Source organism: Heloderma suspectum, chromosome 1 (genome assembly GCF_057233095.1).
Source record: "Heloderma suspectum isolate Gila_16-S chromosome 1, 16-S_ref, whole genome shotgun sequence".
In the NCBI taxonomy this organism is placed as follows: Eukaryota; Metazoa; Chordata; class Lepidosauria; order Squamata; family Helodermatidae; genus Heloderma; species Heloderma suspectum.
This window is the reverse complement of record NC_139458.1, coordinates 131,603,438-131,621,923: the sequence shown is the minus strand read 5'-3', so window position 1 is coordinate 131,621,923 and position 18,486 is coordinate 131,603,438. Positions and strand designations below refer to the sequence as shown.

General features: G+C 42.3%; 1 protein-coding gene across 2 annotated transcripts in view; it reads right to left on the bottom strand.

The window, feature by feature from the left end:
* The window catches only part of IGHMBP2 (immunoglobulin mu DNA binding protein 2), a 109,618-nt gene that overhangs the window by 47,625 nt on the left and 43,507 nt on the right, over window positions 1–18,486 (bottom strand). For both annotated transcript variants that reach the window (XM_084858180.1, XM_084858169.1), the window contains exon 9: window positions 5,261–5,443. In XM_084858180.1, coding sequence (XP_084714306.1) covers window positions 5,261–5,443 — 183 coding nt within the window. The remainder of the gene's footprint in view (window positions 1–5,260; window positions 5,444–18,486) is intronic.

The following is an 18,486-nucleotide window of genomic DNA, read 5'->3' as shown; positions in this document are numbered from 1 at the left end:
GCCTGGGGGACAAATCCAGCCCTCCGGGGTTCCCCAGAAGCCCACGCCCCCTGCCCTGGCCCCACTCCCTTTCCCCCAACCACTGATGGTTTGGTAGCTTCTCAGCTTTTGTGGAGTGTTTTCCCTATTCTAAAAAGTTGAAATGCCTCTCCTAAGGCTTACTTACGTGAGGGCTTTAAGCAGGTATTTTTGGTCCCAACCCTTTTGCCTTCAGCCCTGTTCACCACTGGACCCCATGAGCTTCTCCATAATGGAATTTGGTCCTTAGGCTGAAATAGGTTCTGCACCCCCACACTGTGGGAATCATTCTTCCCTAGTGGTAGCCATATGTCAGATAAGGATTCCTCACTGTTGGAGCACCTATCACTACTTATTCCTGCTCCTGACATTTGCAAACACCAACAGAAAATTATTTCAGTCTTTCTCTCTTCCTGGGTACAGATTTCTTTCCGACTGCAGACAAAACAGGCATTAAATTTATTGTTTTCAAAAGAACTATACAGCCAAAACCAGGAATAACTATAATGGGGACTGCTTTAAAAAAAGAACAATGAACTGTCTGCAGCCCAAAGCAGAGCAGTTACTGATGTAATCTGGCAGTATTATAATTATTCCTGGAGGAGAAAAAGAATCCCTTAAGAACTGGATGAGCTAATATTAAATGACCCACATACCAAATGCTGCTATTACACAACATATATTGGAAATGCCAATTGTACTGGATGGAGAGGGGGAGAGGGGTTATGGGGGCGGGGACCACTGCATTTCTATAGTTTCCTCTGTGTTACAGAGTAACATAGTGGAAACCACTCAGTAATTAATTCCTTCCTTGATAAGTAAGACATGCCTGCTTGTTAATATGGCATAAAGTGCTTTGTCCTATACATGGTTAACAGCCCCTTCAATTATCAGCTAATCAAAAACTCAACCCCATTTTCTTTTGATTAAAAAAAATGCTATTAGAATTTTTTATTTACCAGGGCCATGGAAAGCAGATTTATTTATTTGCTTTGTGTGCTGCTTTTCCAATCATATGGATCAAGGGAGCTCAGAAGGAACAGAATAAAAATGATAAAACAACTGAAAATATCCCTAGCATCAAGGCTAGCCCTCTCTCCTTTTATTAATTAAATGGATCATGGGAAGATTGCTTGCTTTGCCAAGACTAAAATGATAGCAAATGCAAACAATATCCTTCCCCTCCGCAGGAAAAGGGTTTTGGTCTGGAGTGACTGAAAACAAAGGGCGCTACCCAGCCAAAATTAATCATTCTACGCACACTTACCTGGAAGTAAAGTAAGCCCACTAAACGTAGTGATGCATACCTCTGAGTAAACATGCATAGAGTCAGGCTATGTGGTACCATCGAATTCAATAAGAGATATTTAAGTACATCCTTAACTCTCTCACTGACATCACTAGGGCTTAAAAGTGCAATGGGAAAAGTGGATGAGACCGATTATCTGATCTATATCAGTTGGGGTTCAGGATAAGTTCTGGCACACAAACAGCCCTGTATGATGACCTATGTCAGGAGAAGTATTATCCTTGATCTCTTGGTGGCTTTTGATATCATCAATCATGGTATCCTTCTGGGGGGACTGAGCTGGGATTGGGAGGGGTCGTGGTACTGCACTGCAGTGGTTTCGTTTCTACTTGGGTGATCACCTGAAGAAGGTGGTGCTTGGGGGGATATGACTTGGCCCCATGGATTCTCCTGTATGGGGTTCCACAGGGATTGCTTCTGTCCCCCATGGTATTTAACATCTACATGAAACTGCTGAATGGGGTTATCTGGAGTTTTCAAGTGTGTTGTCATCAGCATGCTGATGACACACAGCTCTACTTCTCCTTTTCATCATCATCAGATGAGGCTGTGGATGTGCTAGATCAGTGTCTGGCTGCGACAACAGACTGGATGAAGGCTAATAAACTGAAGCTCAATCCTGAGAAGACTGAGATGCTGCTGGTGGGCAGTTCTGCTGACTGGATGGAGGGTGCTCAGTCTGTTCGGGATGAGGTTGCCCTCTCCATGAAGGAGAAGGTTCATAGCCTAGGGGTTCTCCTGGAGCCACTTTTTGTCACTTGAGCCTCAGTAGCATTGCCCTTATCTGGACAGGGATAACCTGGCTTCAGTGGTCTGTGCTCTGGTAACCTCCAAGATAGATTATGTGGGGCCACTTTTGAAGATGGTTTGGAAGCTGCAGCAGGCAAAATGTGATGGCCAGACTGACAGCAAGGACCAGAAAGTCTGCACTTATAAGACAGATTCTGGCCCGCTTGCACCGGCTGCCTGTGATGGCCAGACTGACAGCAAGGACCAGAAAGTCTGCACTTATAAGACAGATTCTGGCCCGCTTGCACCGGCTGCCTGTGATGGCCAGACTGACAGCAAGGACCAGAAAGTCTGCACTTATAAGACAGATTCTGGCCCGCTTGCACCGGCTGCCTGTGATGGCCAGACTGACAGCAAGGACCAGAAAGTCTGCACTTATAAGACAAATTCTGGCCCGCTTGCACCGGCTGCCTGTGATGGCCAGACTGACAGCAAGGACCAGAAAGTCTGCACTTATAAGACAGATTCTGGCCCGCTTGCACCGGCTGCCTGTGATGGCCAGACTGACAGCAAGGACCAGAAAGTCTGCACTTATAAGACAGATTCTGGCCCGCTTGCACCGGCTGCCTGTGATGGCCAGACTGACAGCAAGGACCAGAAAGTCTGCACTTATAAGACAGATTCTGGCCCGCTTGCACCGGCTGCCTGTGATGGCCAGACTGACAGCAAGGACCAGAAAGTCTGCACTTATAAGACAGATTCTGGCCCGCTTGCACCGGCTGCCTGTGATGGCCAGACTGACAGCAAGGACCAGAAAGTCTGCACTTATAAGACAGATTCTGGCCCGCTTGCACCGGCTGCCTGTGATGGCCAGACTGACAGCAAGGACCAGAAAGTCTGCACTTATAAGACAGATTCTGGCCCGCTTGCACCGGCTGCCTGTACATTTCTGAGCCTGATTCAAGATGCTGTTTTTGACCTATAAAGCTTTACATGGCTCAGGATCTCAGTACCTGATAAGAGTGTTTCTCCTGGTATGAACCTATCTGTGCACTATGATTGTCACCAGAGGCTCTTCTCCAAGTGCCTCCTCCAAGGGAGGTTCGGAGGATAGCACCCAGGGAGACGGCCTTCTCAGTGGTGGGCCTCGGATTATGGAACAATCTCCCCAGCGAGGCGTGTTTGGTGCCAACATTGTCAACTTTTCGGCACCAGGTTAAGACTTTCCTTTATTCTCAAGCGTTTGGCAGTAAATGATAAGGTTTTTAACAGGTCCTGGTATTTCTTACTGTTGATTGTTAAAACTGTGTGCATGCGTGCGTGAGCTTGTGTGTAAAAAACGGTATTTTAAGGTTTTAATCTCTGTAAACCACCCAGAGAGCTTTGCCTATTGGGCAGTATAGAAATGTAATAAATGAAATGAAACTCTGCTTGTTCCTGGGCACAATCCTGCCACCACCACCCCCCGCCCCGTGCGGTCCTGGTCACAAGAAAGTATGCTTGTGTGGGAAACTATTGACTTGTACAGTTTGAAACCTCATCCTTGTAACTTGATTTGTGTGGGAATCCAAAGGCCCTAGAAGGCTGATCTCCTCTTTGTTATCCTATAATACAGTGTTTGCGAAAGACAGAATATTTCAGGTGAAGGGGCTGATCTAGAGCTCCATGAAGTCAATGAGAATTTATACAGCCTTCAGCTTGCTACTGCATCAGATCCTAACGGCACTGCTAACACCTTCATTCAAAGCAACACTTCATTTTTATTGCTGACCATTTCTTTCAGAGCCTTTAGAAAGTATTTCACTGCTATTGCTGTCAATAATACGTACTGAAATGATCTTCTCGGTGATTTAAATCTATGATGTGATCTTGGCCCTCTTTGAGGTCCTGTTACATTTTGCATTTTAGTAGCTGTAAAGAGAAACACCAACGTACTCCATTCCTGACCACTGCTGATGCAAGTTTATACCAGTTACAACTAGCTGAAAGAACAGATTATGACCAGTATCAGTGCAACACACTGTAAAACGTTGTATTACCAAACCTCTTTCATCTGGATTGTTCTATTCATAGGATATGCTTTATGTTTTGTTCTTTGCTGTAATTGGTTTTTAGAATTCCTAGTTTAAAAACCATCATATTTTATATGAAGCCTTTAGAATACTCCCTAGTTCCCAGGTCCTATGGTAACTCAAACTATAGGTAAGCCTAAGGACATGTAACTGAAACAATCACATATTGCTTCCCATTTACCCCTGCCTCCCATCCTCTGTTGTTCTTCCTGTGTCAAATTATAGATTGTAAATTCCTCAGGGCAGGGGCCTGTCCTCTTGTATTCTGTGAAGTGCCATGCCCTATGGAATGCCACTCCAGTACTTTTCATAAGTTCTCCTTGATATGTCCTAAAAATTAACAACTTAGCTATACATTTATTTATTTGTATGGTACCCTCAGTGTGAAAGAGCCATAGTTTCTGGAGGTGGCTTGTTTAAACTGACCATATCTAATGTTAACCAGTGTCTGTCCATCATGACAAGTTGTGGTTAACTAAAAGCAGAAATGAAAGCTTCTGAACTCATCCTATGGCATAGGGGAACATTTTCACTCCTAGCATTGTGTGCATGAGATGCTCCCAATTTTTTAAGAGATCAGGAATATTCTAAGTCTGTTTTGGGTCTTGGAGTCAGAAGTCCAGATCCAAAGAACCATGGAGTTCATTCTTTGAACCCAAGAGGGCACTGAACTCGTTTCACTCAAACACCCTCCCCCAAAGGCAAACTGCTTTTAAAACTTAGGGAGTTTCAAAAAAGTTTGTGATATGACATGGAGGTCATCTATTCAATGGGGAAAAACAAAGATTTCTACTGGGAATGCACAGCGATTGGGCCCACAGTGACTGCAGAATCAGGCCTTCAACATATACCTAGTTGTTGTATAACTGTTTTAACTCTTTTTCAGACAGATCATAAGTGTGTGAATATCTATCTTGTAAGCAATGCAGGGAAAACCAAAATCACTGTTTGCTAAATAAAAAGGGATCCCCCCCCCAACCCCATTTGTTAAAACAGGGGGCTAGACCCAAAGGATTATTGTGGACGTGGGCAGGGGGCACCCTATACTCTCTCCATGAATATTAATTGACAATGTCAATCTCCTACTGAAAACTTTTCAGGGGAAAAAAGCAAGCAAGCACCGATCCCTTACTTCAGTAAATGTTGTGCGACGGAGTGATGAGCTGAGAGGCGGCCACTGTACATTTCGGTGGAAGCCCATTGCATTATGGTCTGGTGCATTCGGTACTGCACAGTGAGCATCTTCACAAAGCGGTCGCTGTATCTTTGAATCAGTCGTTCCATTAAGCTGAGGGAAAGGCCCTTCATGGCAGCCCTGCACCAAGAGAGCAATTAACAAGGCAAATTCATTAAAAAGATTGCAGAGAGGGCCATCAGGAGCTTCATCCCCAGGAGGACCTGTCAGATTTAGAGAAAGTGCTATGACTTTTATCATAAACAGTGCACTCAGAGTACATTTGGGGCTTTCCCATTGTTTGCTTGTGCTTGTAGTTCCTTGCCTCCATTAAGTCACAACAGGACCCAGATGCACATACTCTTGCCTGGATCTCAGCCAGTTCACTATAAAATGCCGTATGGTAGGCAATGTTCCTGCCTCCCATATTTACAGTAGGTTAAGTTCTATTACAATGGGATATAAGCACCGCAAAGCGTATACTGTATTGTAGCCTTATACTATAAGAGACCCTTCCTCAAGCTGGTGCCCTCCAGATGTGTTGGATTAGAACTCCCATCACCCCGTCAGCAATGGTCATGCTGGCTGGGGATGATAACAATTGTAGTCTAACACACCTGGAAGGCACCAGCTTGGGGAAGGCTGCTGGAAGCATCCTAGGTAGGGACTGATCCACAACTACTCCGTACAATGCCAAGCAGACAGCTGCTAATACAGAACTGTTAGATGAATACGCCCAAACAGCGACCTGAAAGTGCCTGATCTAGTTTCAACTCTGAAACTAAACTGGTCTTGCCCTGGCCAGTATTTGGATGGAAGGACATGTAGGCACTGCTCTATGGAAAAAAGGTGGGATACAAAATGTAAATAAAGAGAAAGGTCGGTCAGACAAGCCAAGACAAATAGCAAAAACAACATAGCTAAGTATTGCTGTATGATCCACTGGACAATGTATTAATGGATGAACCAGATTTTTAATGGCCCTGATTCAGTAGGTCTATGCACTTACCAAAAATGCATGTGTGTACCTAGAGCTTTCCATTCTTTTTCTTTCTTTCTTTCTTTCTTTCTTTTATTTATTATTAACACTCTGGACATGGACCAACAGAAAGCAGAGCAGCTCCTCTTTCACATTCTCCTGTTAAGATGCACAAATGCTCTTAAACACTCCTGAATTTAAAAGACAGCTTGCCATTCAGCAACTAACTTGATGTGAAAATGGTGCTGATACGGTGACAAAACTGGATGGAAAAACCACTAGTGCCTGTGCAGATCTGGTGCATGCAGCACCTCTGGGATTGCAGCCAATGACGTTTTCCCCTCCTCTACTTAATAAATCCCTTAAAAATCTGTTAAATGAAATAAGAAGCACATCTACAGTCATTTCACACAGTTAAGAACCCTTTGTTTTAATGCCAGGCAGTAAATGTTCTAAAGTATTCCTTTTAATGGAATCTCATAAAATGTAGGAGAGGCAATAAAGCTCACCATGGGCCTCAAATAAAACCTTTGTATACATTAACTCTGTTATTTCCAGAGCATTGTGCATCCCACAGTAGAAGCCTAACAGACTGAATGGTGAATTAATTATGAATGGATCTTTCACATGTAAATGAAATTTGATATTATTCCATTCCTAGTCATTGTCAATAACTGCAGATTTTTAAAGGGAAGGGGAGAAAGAAAATGTTCTCCATTGGTTAATTCTTTGATCTCAGAATTTGATCTCATTTGTGTACATATGGATCACAGCTCTGGTTGTGTTTCACATGTACACAAAAAACACATCATTTAGTGCATTCAGATTAGGGATGGGTTCCGAAATTCTACTCATCTGAATTCCCCACCCCCCAGCCCATTCTGGGGTTCTGAATTATCAGGTCTTGTTTCTGAAGAGGAACTGATTTGTTAGAAATTCTCCATTTTTCTTTCTTATTTGCATACTTTGTACAGAGTGCTATTCATGTGCAGTTTGCCAAAGCTTTCAGTTCAATTGTGCCTTTCCCCAATACTCCACATTACCAATGCGTGTGCAAGTATTGATAAAACATGCAAAATAGCAAAATAAATCTTTTTGCATGGTGTTTTACCAAACACTGCACAAAAACAATCTTGACCCAATGATAGAATGCTAGACTAGAAAGACCTGGGTTCAAATCCCCAGTGTGAAGCTTGGTGGGAGCTCCTAGACTAGTCATTATCTTTCAGCCTAATCTACCTCACATGGTTGTTGTGAGGATACTCTTTGAGACCTTGAGCACCCTGGATACAAATGTAACATGCACATACAGCAACATGAAGATCACTTTTTTGCAGTGCTTTATCAATGCACATGTGCATATCAGTAACATACAGAGAGAAAAAGGCATGCAGGAACTGAAACTGTGCATGGTTCACTTCTGGAATTCATTTCATAGTTCTTTCTTGTTGAACAGGAATTCACGAGGAGGGGGACACAAGGAAGAGTGCCATTTGGATTTTAGTCCATTAGTCTCAGAAGCATTCTCTTCAGACCCTCCCTTGCCCTCTGTCATTAGCAACTATGTCGTGTCATGAAAGTGTCTCTTCTCAGGCCAGGAATGTCTGTTCAAGGAAGCGTATGAAGCGCATCAAGCAGCATTTTTAAATAGCCCAGGAGACCCTTGAAACTCACTGCCAAAGCTGTTCTCATTTATCCCAGGTGTGGTCAATAGCTGTTTACAGATTTCCTTTCAGTTAACGTAGATTTTTTAAAATAGCCATTTCTCCACTGAACATATCAAGATTCAATTTGTGTATCTCACCAGTAGATATAGGAGCCTTGAGGTCCTTCATGACAAGATGAAATATTACTATCCATCCCTTCACTGCAGACCAAGGTAACTGTGGTCCTGAGCGTGGCATCTAAATTCTCTCTTTTGCACTCTGCAGTGTGCCACATTTAATATCTTATTCCTTTTATTGATTTAAAACATTTCTATAGCACCCTTCAATTAAAAAAGTGCAAGGGCAGTTTACAATAATTAATAAGACAACAATAAAAGGCAGGGCTAAAAGTAATCACAGAGAATGAAAAAAAATAAGTAAACCAGGAGTTAAAAGACTGGGAAAATTAAAACGTCCCTTCTCTTTTCTCTAGGAACAGTCCTGCATGACTGTCCTGAGGTGGTGCTGGAGTGTACTTAAAATCACACACACGGAATTGTGAGGGGGAGTGAGACAGAGACAAGTCATCACTGTGGATGGATGCAGCTAGGCCAAGTCCAATGGACAAGATCAATTCTCAATTTTCAGCATCACTGAAGCAATGAATATAGGAGTTTTTTGGAAACAAATGTGTCTCTTTGGCTTGCAAGTAGTGCTCCAGCTGGGAACAAAAGCAAAGAAACAGCACTATTTTTATAGAATTGGTTGTACATTGCAATACTTCCTAGCTGGTATGTTAAAGCAATGATTCTGATGTTGAACTTCCAGAACAACATTAGAGTCCCAGAGAAGCCCACAAGAGCAGGTTCCTCCATCTAGTTTGAGAGCTTCCCTAATGACAATTGCTGCAGATGAACTCAATACAAGTTTCCCAGCTCCCACTTTTCACTGTTAAACAAAAATAACAGGAAATAAACATCAGTAAGTAACCTGTTTTTATGAATTAGACCTAAAAGACTGACAGTGACATCCAGGCAAGCACAAAAAGAAATCGACATTATCATTAGCAACGATCTTAGATCTAGAATGTACAGTGCAACTTGATTGCTTACTATCACGCTTGACTGGTAATAAAAGATTTTGTAATGAGGAAAGCTGGTTTCCTATATGGTCACCACAGCTAGGATCGTGTACACAAAATATTGGATTGGATTGCTTTACCAGGCTTCCCGATCATGTGGAAGCTTCTACTCGTGTTCCCTCCCCATTTTTAGCTCTTCTGTGAGTGGGCTGAATGTCTACACAGGGCTTCAGTCCCTTAAGCTACAAGACCTCATTTAACCGGACAACACATTCTCTCTGCTTTAACTCTGCTTTTGTTTGGTTCCAGTAAATCTCACAAGATCTGGACAAGAGGTACAGAGACACAGGGGAACAGGTTTCTATAAATATCCTAAATGGAGAAAAAAACTTTCACATGCTTTTCTCCTGGCCCCACCCCTTTCTTCTTCCTTTTTTTTAAAAATCTATTTTTATTTTTTTTATTTTTATAAATGAAATAAACAATACCAACAACATAATCAGAATCTTCAATTTCCAACATTACAGTATTCTGAGGAAGAAAAAGGGAGGATAGCAAAAGGAGGAGAAGAAAAAGGATTATATTAAACTTCAATGAGAACAAACCAAATATCCAAATATAAATCCAAGTGCAAATTATACCTATACAGCACTCTTCCAAACATTGCAAGTATTATTAAATCTTCAATCTGCTGCACCACAAACGGTGAACCTTATTTTTCAGTGTCATAACCTCAGTCTTCTAGCAAAAGAAGAGGAGCAAACAATCCATTTCCATTGGCCATATATTACCATTCAATTAATGCATATTAATGAAAATTAAAGGTTTAGCCAGCAAGGAATAGTAATAATCATAATCCCATAATATTAATAATAATAAGTAAAAGAAATTTAAGAAAAAGATAAAAAACAAAAAACAAAAGCAAACCATTTGTATATTTTAAGTAATATCACATCTAAAAATATATATTTATATGTATACACACACATATACACACAAACAGGCATTTTATTACAATATAACATAAAAAAGGAGATAGAAAACAAAAATATGCAAACATTTACTCTGGCATACTGCCTAGACATCTTATCAGCTGTAACCCAAGCAGCACTTCAGAAGAACAGTAAAGATGGCTAAATTCCAACTCTAGAGGCTGAGAGAGTTGGTTCCCTTGTTTTAATTTTAATACCAGTGAGGAATGACTCTGCAACATCAGGATTTAAAAACCTTTTCATCTGGCCTTCAAAAAGAATGCAAAATGTAGCCAGATATTTAATATGGTATTGCAGGTTAATTTGCTTTGTCAAACTTCTTGCCTTGGTGAATTGCCTTCTTCTGTCAACGACTTCTTTAGTATAATCAGGAAAGAGCATAATCTTGTCATTTGCTGGTCCCCACCGAAGCTCACCTCATTCTCTTGCCAGATGCATAAGATAATTTTTTGTAGAGACTCATGAAAATTGAACAATAACAGTCCCAAAAGTCCCTTTAGTGCCACACACTGAACCAGGAACATGATATGCATGCTCAATATCAAGTAGAAAATCAGATGGTAAAGCCAATAGCTCATGCAAAAGTTTATCCATAAATTCAGCCAAACCTATATCAGTAACCATGTCTTTAATACCAAGGACACACAGATTCGCTCTACTTGTGAAGGCCTCCAGTTGAGAAATTCGAGCAGACAAAATATTATGAGAAGCTTCCATGGCAGTTTCATGAGCAGTAACCCGATCTTGGGGAGAATTAACCTTCGATTCCATCTTTTGAAAAGAGATATTAATTAGGTCCACAGCCCCTTGAAGGGCAATGATTGAGTCCTGAATTGTTTCAAGTTTCTTTGACTGCTCTAGTGGCTGAGAAGACATAGTTTTTATCAAAGCAAGCAACTCCTCTTCATCTCTGGCATTTCTAGAAACCTTTGCCAGGGGAACAATGGGGGGGGGGTAGGTGGCGTTCTCAAGCCTTTCTTTTTTTCCTTTGGTACTGCCATCCTCCACTTTCAAAAGCACAACAAGCAAGTATAATTGCAGAAACAAAACAAACAAACACTTCTGCAGATTTAATTACAAGTCCTCAGATATTGCTGGTGGTTCAAATTCAGAAATACTATTTGGAGCTGTTTGTCCTTGTGTCTCCTAATTGCTTAGGAGTTTCAAACAGCATTCAGTAGATGACACTCCGGCATCTAATTTTAGATTTCAGCCCCTCTGTTTCTTCGCAGAAGCAGCTGTTCTTTCAAGATTTCATCCGGATGGTACTGTAAGCTTCCCCTTTTAATTCCAGGGGAAGATAAAAAGGTTTCTCAACCTTTTCACAGCTGTTTGAGATACGCAACCTGCAGAGCTCCGCAAGTCACTGCCAGGGTGACATGGCTCCGACCGGATGTTCCCACCCCTTTCTTCTTCCCACCAGACTTCCTGGCTTTTGCACATTCCCCCCTCCCCATTCAAAAAGACTGAACTCCCTTTCCTAAAGCTTAGTTACTGACAGTAAGAGCTTTATTTATTTATTTATTGCATTCATATTCTGCCTTTTTTCCTCCAAGGAACCCAAGACGGTTTACATTATCCTCTTCCTTTCCATTTTATCCTCACAACAACAACCCTGTGAGGTAGGTTGGGCTGAGAGTCTGTGACTGGCCCAAAGTCACCCAGTGAGCTTCCATGGACGAGTGGGGACTAGAACCTGGACCTCCCAGCTCTCAGTCAAACACTCTAACCACTACACCACACTGACCTTAAGCTAAAATATGCTGGGGGGCTGTATTTCAGCCCCACCCCATTTTGCATTTGGCCACAACCGTCACTGGAATGTGGCCCCCTACAGTGTAAACTACATCAAGCCACTGCAAAAGTCAGTATGATCTAACAAAGCAGGAATACTTCTTTCCCCAAAGATTCTGTGCCCCTTAACTGCAGTTCCTTTGTTGCCACTATGAAATGAGACCAATTCTTCTGAGAGTGTCATAGAGTCCTGATCACTCAAGCGTAATCAAAACAAATAATTCCCCCAACATTTCTCCATACACAGGGAGAGCTTGGAACATGCAAACAGCTGGAGGAATATTGCAAGTGGAAGTCATGACAGAGCTCATGCTTTTTGTACATATCTCTCTTAATTCCAGTGATATCCTTGTTTGAAATATTCATTTCTAGGATGCCTTACTTCATGCCATCTATGAAAGCTTGTACTTGCTCTATGGGCCCCATGTACACAGTTTTGCTTGCTCATGGAAATATGTCAGTATGGCTGAAAAGCTACTGTAGGGATTTGTAGAAGTTATTACCATTAGTGCCATCCCATGGTTGGAACTTATGGAGGCAGATACAGCCAGCCAGCCAGCCAGCCATACTCAAGTCCCTGGGACCAGTTGACCCTAACTTCCCTTATACATTTAGCACTGGAATCCTTGCTGCGGCCATGTGTAATTGTGGAAAGGTAAACTCCATCCATGTTGAGTATAGTGGGGAGATAAATGTTTTGCAGAAACACAAGAATTCCCTATAATAACTAAATACGAGTCTGACTTGTCATTATTATTATTATTATTATTATATTTATTTATATCCCGCCTTTTTCCCAATACTGGGACTCAAGGCGGCCTCACAATGTTAAAACTGCTACAATTAAAACCTATAAATAGAAATATAAATACAACTGTATAAAAGTTAAAAATATAATTCAATCCTCAATATTAAAATTGTAAAGATATTAAAACATTAAAAGACAACCAGAACAACAAAAATGGTATCCATATGTTGCATTTTCCCAGGTCCAGACTAGTTATCCCCAAAGGCCTGCTGGAACAAAAAAGTTTTTGCATGCCTGTGAAAACATATCAAGGAGGGTGCCACTCTCGCCTCCCTGGGAAGGGAGTTCCAGAGCCTTGGGGCAGCCACCGAGAAGGCCCTCTCCCGCGTTCCCACCAGGCGTGCCTGTGATGATGGCGGGATGGCGAGAAGGGCTTCCCTTGAAGATCTCAGGGCACGAGTAGGCTCATAAGGGAGAATACGGTCTTTCAGATAACCTGGACCCGAGCTGTATAGGGCTTTATAGGACATAACCAGCACTTTGAATTGTGCCCGGAAACAGACTGGGAGCCAGTGAAGCTGTTTTAACAGGGGAGTTGTATGCTCCCTGTAACCAGCCCCAGTCAGCAGTCTTTACCAAACTGAAGAGGGCTAGCCCTAGGACCAAGGGATAAGATGGGAGACAGGAATTAAGAGAAGTCAAGAACAGGAAGGAAGTTGCATGACATAGGGGAAGAGCTGGAAAGTTTACGAGATTAAGGGCGCAATCCTATCCAGATTGGCGGCCGCCTCCAAACTCGGAGGCGACAACCTATCCAAAGCAGGGCAGCAGAAGCACGGAGGGGATCATTCCCTCCACGCTTCTCCTGCCCTGCATTTTCGGCTAGACAGCTGATTGCGGCTGTCTAGCCGCGGGAGGACGGAAAGGGGGAGGAGGCTGATGCACGACACATTGGATGTGTCGTACAGGCATTTCCGCCCTCCTCGCCCTGGAATGACCCCAGACACGCCCCTTTTCGGCCACTCCGCACTCCTCTTGCGAGTGTGGAGGATGGGGCTGTTCCACGCTGCCTCCAAGGCAGCGCAGACGTGGGGGGAGGTCAGTTCCCGTATAACACGATATCCTATGGCCATCTAGCCACTGCCTAGAGGCCATAGGATTGCTCCCTAAGTTTATGAGAAAGAGAGACCACTAGAGATTCAGACTTGAGGGGAAAATTCTGCTCAATCCCAAACATTGTGATCAAGGCACAATGTGAGTGTGCAAACCCACCTACCACATCAAGGGAGAGTTTAGTAGAGCAAAAATCACCACTGTTACACAGAGAATTCTAGAAAGTGCACAGAAGATCTGCTGAACAGAGGAAATATTCAATGTCTAAACACATTTCAGGCTGTAAAGCCCTTCTTCAGGGAAGATTATTCCTCAAATGTGGCTCCATGTCAAACATTCATTAGCTATAACTGTCTTAAATTGAATTTGCTGGGCAACTCCACTGACTTGAAGGCAAAGCAGAAGGGAAAGCAATCACCTCACAGAGAAAAAGGAAATAAATTAACGCAGCTAAGATGTGACATAGTTCATTGGTGCAGTGACACTGTAAAGAAGGTATATGACAATTATGAGCAAAATTTGTAGAGCAGAGTAAATCAAGATGGTGAAGAATTAATGAGGATGCAGAAGTCTGAAGGAAAAAAGAGACCAGAATGAAAATAAGCTGATTAAAAGCATAGATAGGACTAAATCATGTCTTGATGCACTTGGATGTATTCCAGACCTCAGTCATCAAACTCTTACAGGATGACCCAGTGTTTGGATATTGGAAGTTTAATTGTACTTCTTTGCACAACCCTTTGCCACTACTGTATAACTTTAGTAGTCACATGGAAAAATCAAGGTGGCTCAGACATCTAACATTCTCTCCACCTTACTTTCATTCTCAGGAAACATATATCACTAGCTAATTACTGCTCATTGTAATGGTGCAGCTTTGCTTGTTGGCAAACGAAGGAAAGAAGATCGGTGTTGTTGTCCCAAAGCCACTCAACAGTTTGCATATGCTTGAAGCCAACAGCTGGACAGCTCACATTGGTTGATTGATTGATTGATTTTTATTACATTTATATCCCGCCTTTCTTCCTCTTGCAAGGAACCCAAGACGGCTTACGTAGTCCTCCTCCTCTCCATTTTATCCTCACAACAACTCTGTGAGGTAGGTTAGGCTGAGAGTCAGTGACTGGCCCAAGTCACCCAGTGAGCTTCATGACTGAGTGGGGTCTAGAACCTGGGTCTCCCGAGTCCTAGTCCAACACTCTAACCACTACACTTCACATAGGAGTGACAAGACAATAGAGTCCAGTGCAGATGGACACCTTAACCACTGTTTAGGAATCTTCAAGTGATTTGATCAAACCTAGGGCCCCCACACTCCTGCTCCTCTCTCCTCCTCCTCCGTGTGCAACAGGTGGAGAATGAAAGCTTCCACTTTGACTGTAGAACCACAGTTCCATACAGTTGCTCTGACCTTGAGCAACTGTAGAACTATAGTTCATTTTAAATCAAGGTCAGACAAACCATGGCTTGATCCTCTCTCATGTCCAACTGCCAACCTCAGATAGCAGGGGAATATGGGGAGGCCCTCCACAGAAAATGCACAGATTATTTCTTGGAACTGACCTTATCCTAGATCACTTCTTCCCCATATTTTGCAACAAACCTCGTTTCACTCCAGTTCTATCCAATTTGGGGTTTCTTTCATATCCAGCATTTAAATATTCTTCCGTAACACCATATTTCAAAAACTTTGTATTTTCTTTCTTACATTTTATTACCCATGCATATAGATAATATATATGGAGCATATGCAGATATAATTTACAGGTAAGTTTATATACATTTATTTTTCATCTTATCAACAGGTGTTCTTTATAACATGTCTGTTTTGCTATGCCTATTCTACTTTAAATTTCTGGCCCAGACATTGAATCTTCTGCTGCTTTGCTCAGTTAATCTTCCACATACAAACTATCCATTTCCAACAGGAAGTTTTACTTCTTAGTAACAGTTTCATTTAGTTCATAAATCTGAAAAAACATTTAGGTCATAAATCTGAAAAACAGAATTAATGGTATTTAATATTGTAATTCCTTTTTAGATAGGCTTTGAAAATGGTTTTTATTCCACCAGGCTTTTAATGACTGATTTTACTCTTCTTGCTGTCTCTTGGATTAGGTGTTTATCTGTTTGATACTGCGTATATTGTTGGATACTGTATAATTTTTATTGTTTTATTATTTTCTTTTTATCTGCTTCCTCAATAAATAGAATGTTAGCCAGTACTGGAAACAGTGGACTTCAGAGACAGCCCTCCCATCTGGTAGAGCAAGGCAGCTCCCTCAGGTAACAGATACTAGGTGTGGGTAGCTGCAGCAAAGTGCTGGAGGACCGAGCTGTGTGTGAGCCATATGGGAGCTTGCTATGTGCTCCCTAAGCGAGCCTGATGCAGTGGAGTACACTGTCTTGTCACCAGTGTTGAAGTAAGATTTAACTGCCAGTTTCATTCTCATTCATTCATTCCAACTGCCAATGTGGCCAGCTTCTGTACATGCTGTGGGAGTGGGGCCCCTTTTTGTCCTTTGCCCCAGGCAGCAAATTGTCTTTGGCTAGCCCTGGTGAACTTTCTTGATGGATACTAATTTTAGGTATTTCTTTAATATCTTTCACTCTAACTGTAGCTTGGCAGACTATAGCAGGGTGGTTTGCCATTGCCTTGCCCAGTCGTGACTACCTTTCCCCCAGCAAGCTGGGTACTCATTTTACCGACCCTGGAAGGATGTAAGACTGAGTTGACCTGAGCCGGCTACCTGGGACCCAGCTTCCGCTGGGATCGAACTCAGGTCATGGGGAGAGTTTCGGTCGCAATACTGCCGCCTACCACTCTGCACCACATGAGGTCTGATCCAACACAGCTCTTATCAGAGGTTCACTGCAGACATTTGAAACCAAATGGAGTGAAGTTGTAGGAATAGCCACCTGTCTGAACAGCAATCGAGTTACAGATCTAGGGTAATATTGATGCTTTTAACCATAATTGTGTTTAATATAGTGAGCTCCTTGCATAACTTATTGGTAACTCAACTTGAGAGATGTAAATCTGTGAACAGCATTGATCAGAACCATGTTCTCTCAAGATCTGTTTTGTTTAAAATTTATTAAACCAAAAGGAAGCAAAACACATAAAGTGCTACGGCCCCTAAATATTGCTTTAAAAAATACCCTTTGGTCCAGGATTCAGAAGTTAAAATGCTGGTCCACAGGACAACCAAATCTGTAAAAGGCAAGTGATTTTACTGCCACGTTGTCTACAAGGAACCCTGACTAAGCTCAAGAATCAAGATGTCTGTTTGACCCCTAAACCAGAATGCTATGCTCTGAACAGCATACTTTTTTTAAATATTGGGGGTGGGGGGATGCATAAAGATACCAAACAGCTCATTGTTTTTTTAAAGGCCATTGACAGTAGTTCAGAATATAGGCATCCCTGCAACAACTCATCAGCTCATCTGATGAGAAAAATCAAACTGAAAAACCCCCTCACAAAAACAGGGATTTTTTTTAACTCTTTGTGATAAAGACAGGAAATTAAAGGTATATAAGCTACGACAATTTATCTGAAAAATATGTGGCATATGGTGATGGTGGTGGTGAGAAATCCTGTTCTGTGCTCATAATAAATTATGCAAAACCTGCATAAATCTGAGTAATCCAGACAATTTATTGCAATAACTATATTAGGACTTGATTAGTGAAGGACACCCCTTCATGGATCACTGCCTTGTTGTGGCGAAGGGGCTTGCGTAACTCAGTGAAGCCATAAGCTATGCCGTGCAGGGCCACCCAAGACGGACAAGTCATAGAGGAGAGTTCTAACAAAATGTGGTCCACTGCAGAAGGAAATGGCAACCAACTCCAGTATTCTTGCCAAGAAAACCCCATGGAACGTATCACAAGGCTAAAAGAGATGACGCTGGAAGATGAGCCCCTCAGGTCGGAAGGTGTCCAAGATACTACTGGGGAAGAGCAGAGGGAATTTCCAAGTAGTGCCAGAAAGAGTGAAGCGGCTGGGCCAAAGCCAAAAGGACACTCAGCTGTGGATGTGTCTAGTGGTGAAAAGAAAGTCCAATGCTCTAAAGAACAATATTGTTGAGGAACCTGGAATGTAAGATCAATGAATCAAGGTAAGCTGGAGGTGGTCAAACATGAGATGGCAAGATTGAACATCGACATCTTGGGAATCAGCGAACTAAAATGGACAAGCAGGGGTGAATTTAATTCAGGTGACCATCATATCTACTACTGTGGGCAAGAATCCCTTAGAAGAAATGGAGGAGCACTCATAGTCAACAAAAGGGTGGGAAAAGCAGTACTGGGGTACAATCTCAAAAAAGATAGAATGATCTCAGTACAAATCCAAGGCAAACCATTCAACATCACAGTAATTCAAGTCTATGCCCCAACCACTGAGGCCGAAGAAGCTGAGGTTGATCGGTTCTATGAAGACCTACAACACCTTCTAGAACTAACACCAAAATAAGATGTCTTCTTCATCATAGAGGATTGGAATGCTAAAGTAGGAAGTCAAGAAATCACCGGGATAACAGGCAAGCATGGCCTTGGTGTACAAAATGAAGCAGGACAAAGGCTAATAGAGTTTTGCCAAGAGAACACGCTGATCATAGCAAACACTCTTTTCCAACAGTAGAAGAGGCGACTCTACACATGGACATCACCAGACGGTCAATATCGAAATCAGATTGATTATGTCCTTTGTAGCCAAAGATGGAGAAGCTCCATACAGTCAGTAAAAACAAGACCTGGAGCTGACTATGGCTCAGATCATGAGCTTCTTATTGCAAAATTTCGGCTTAAATTGAAGAACGTAGAG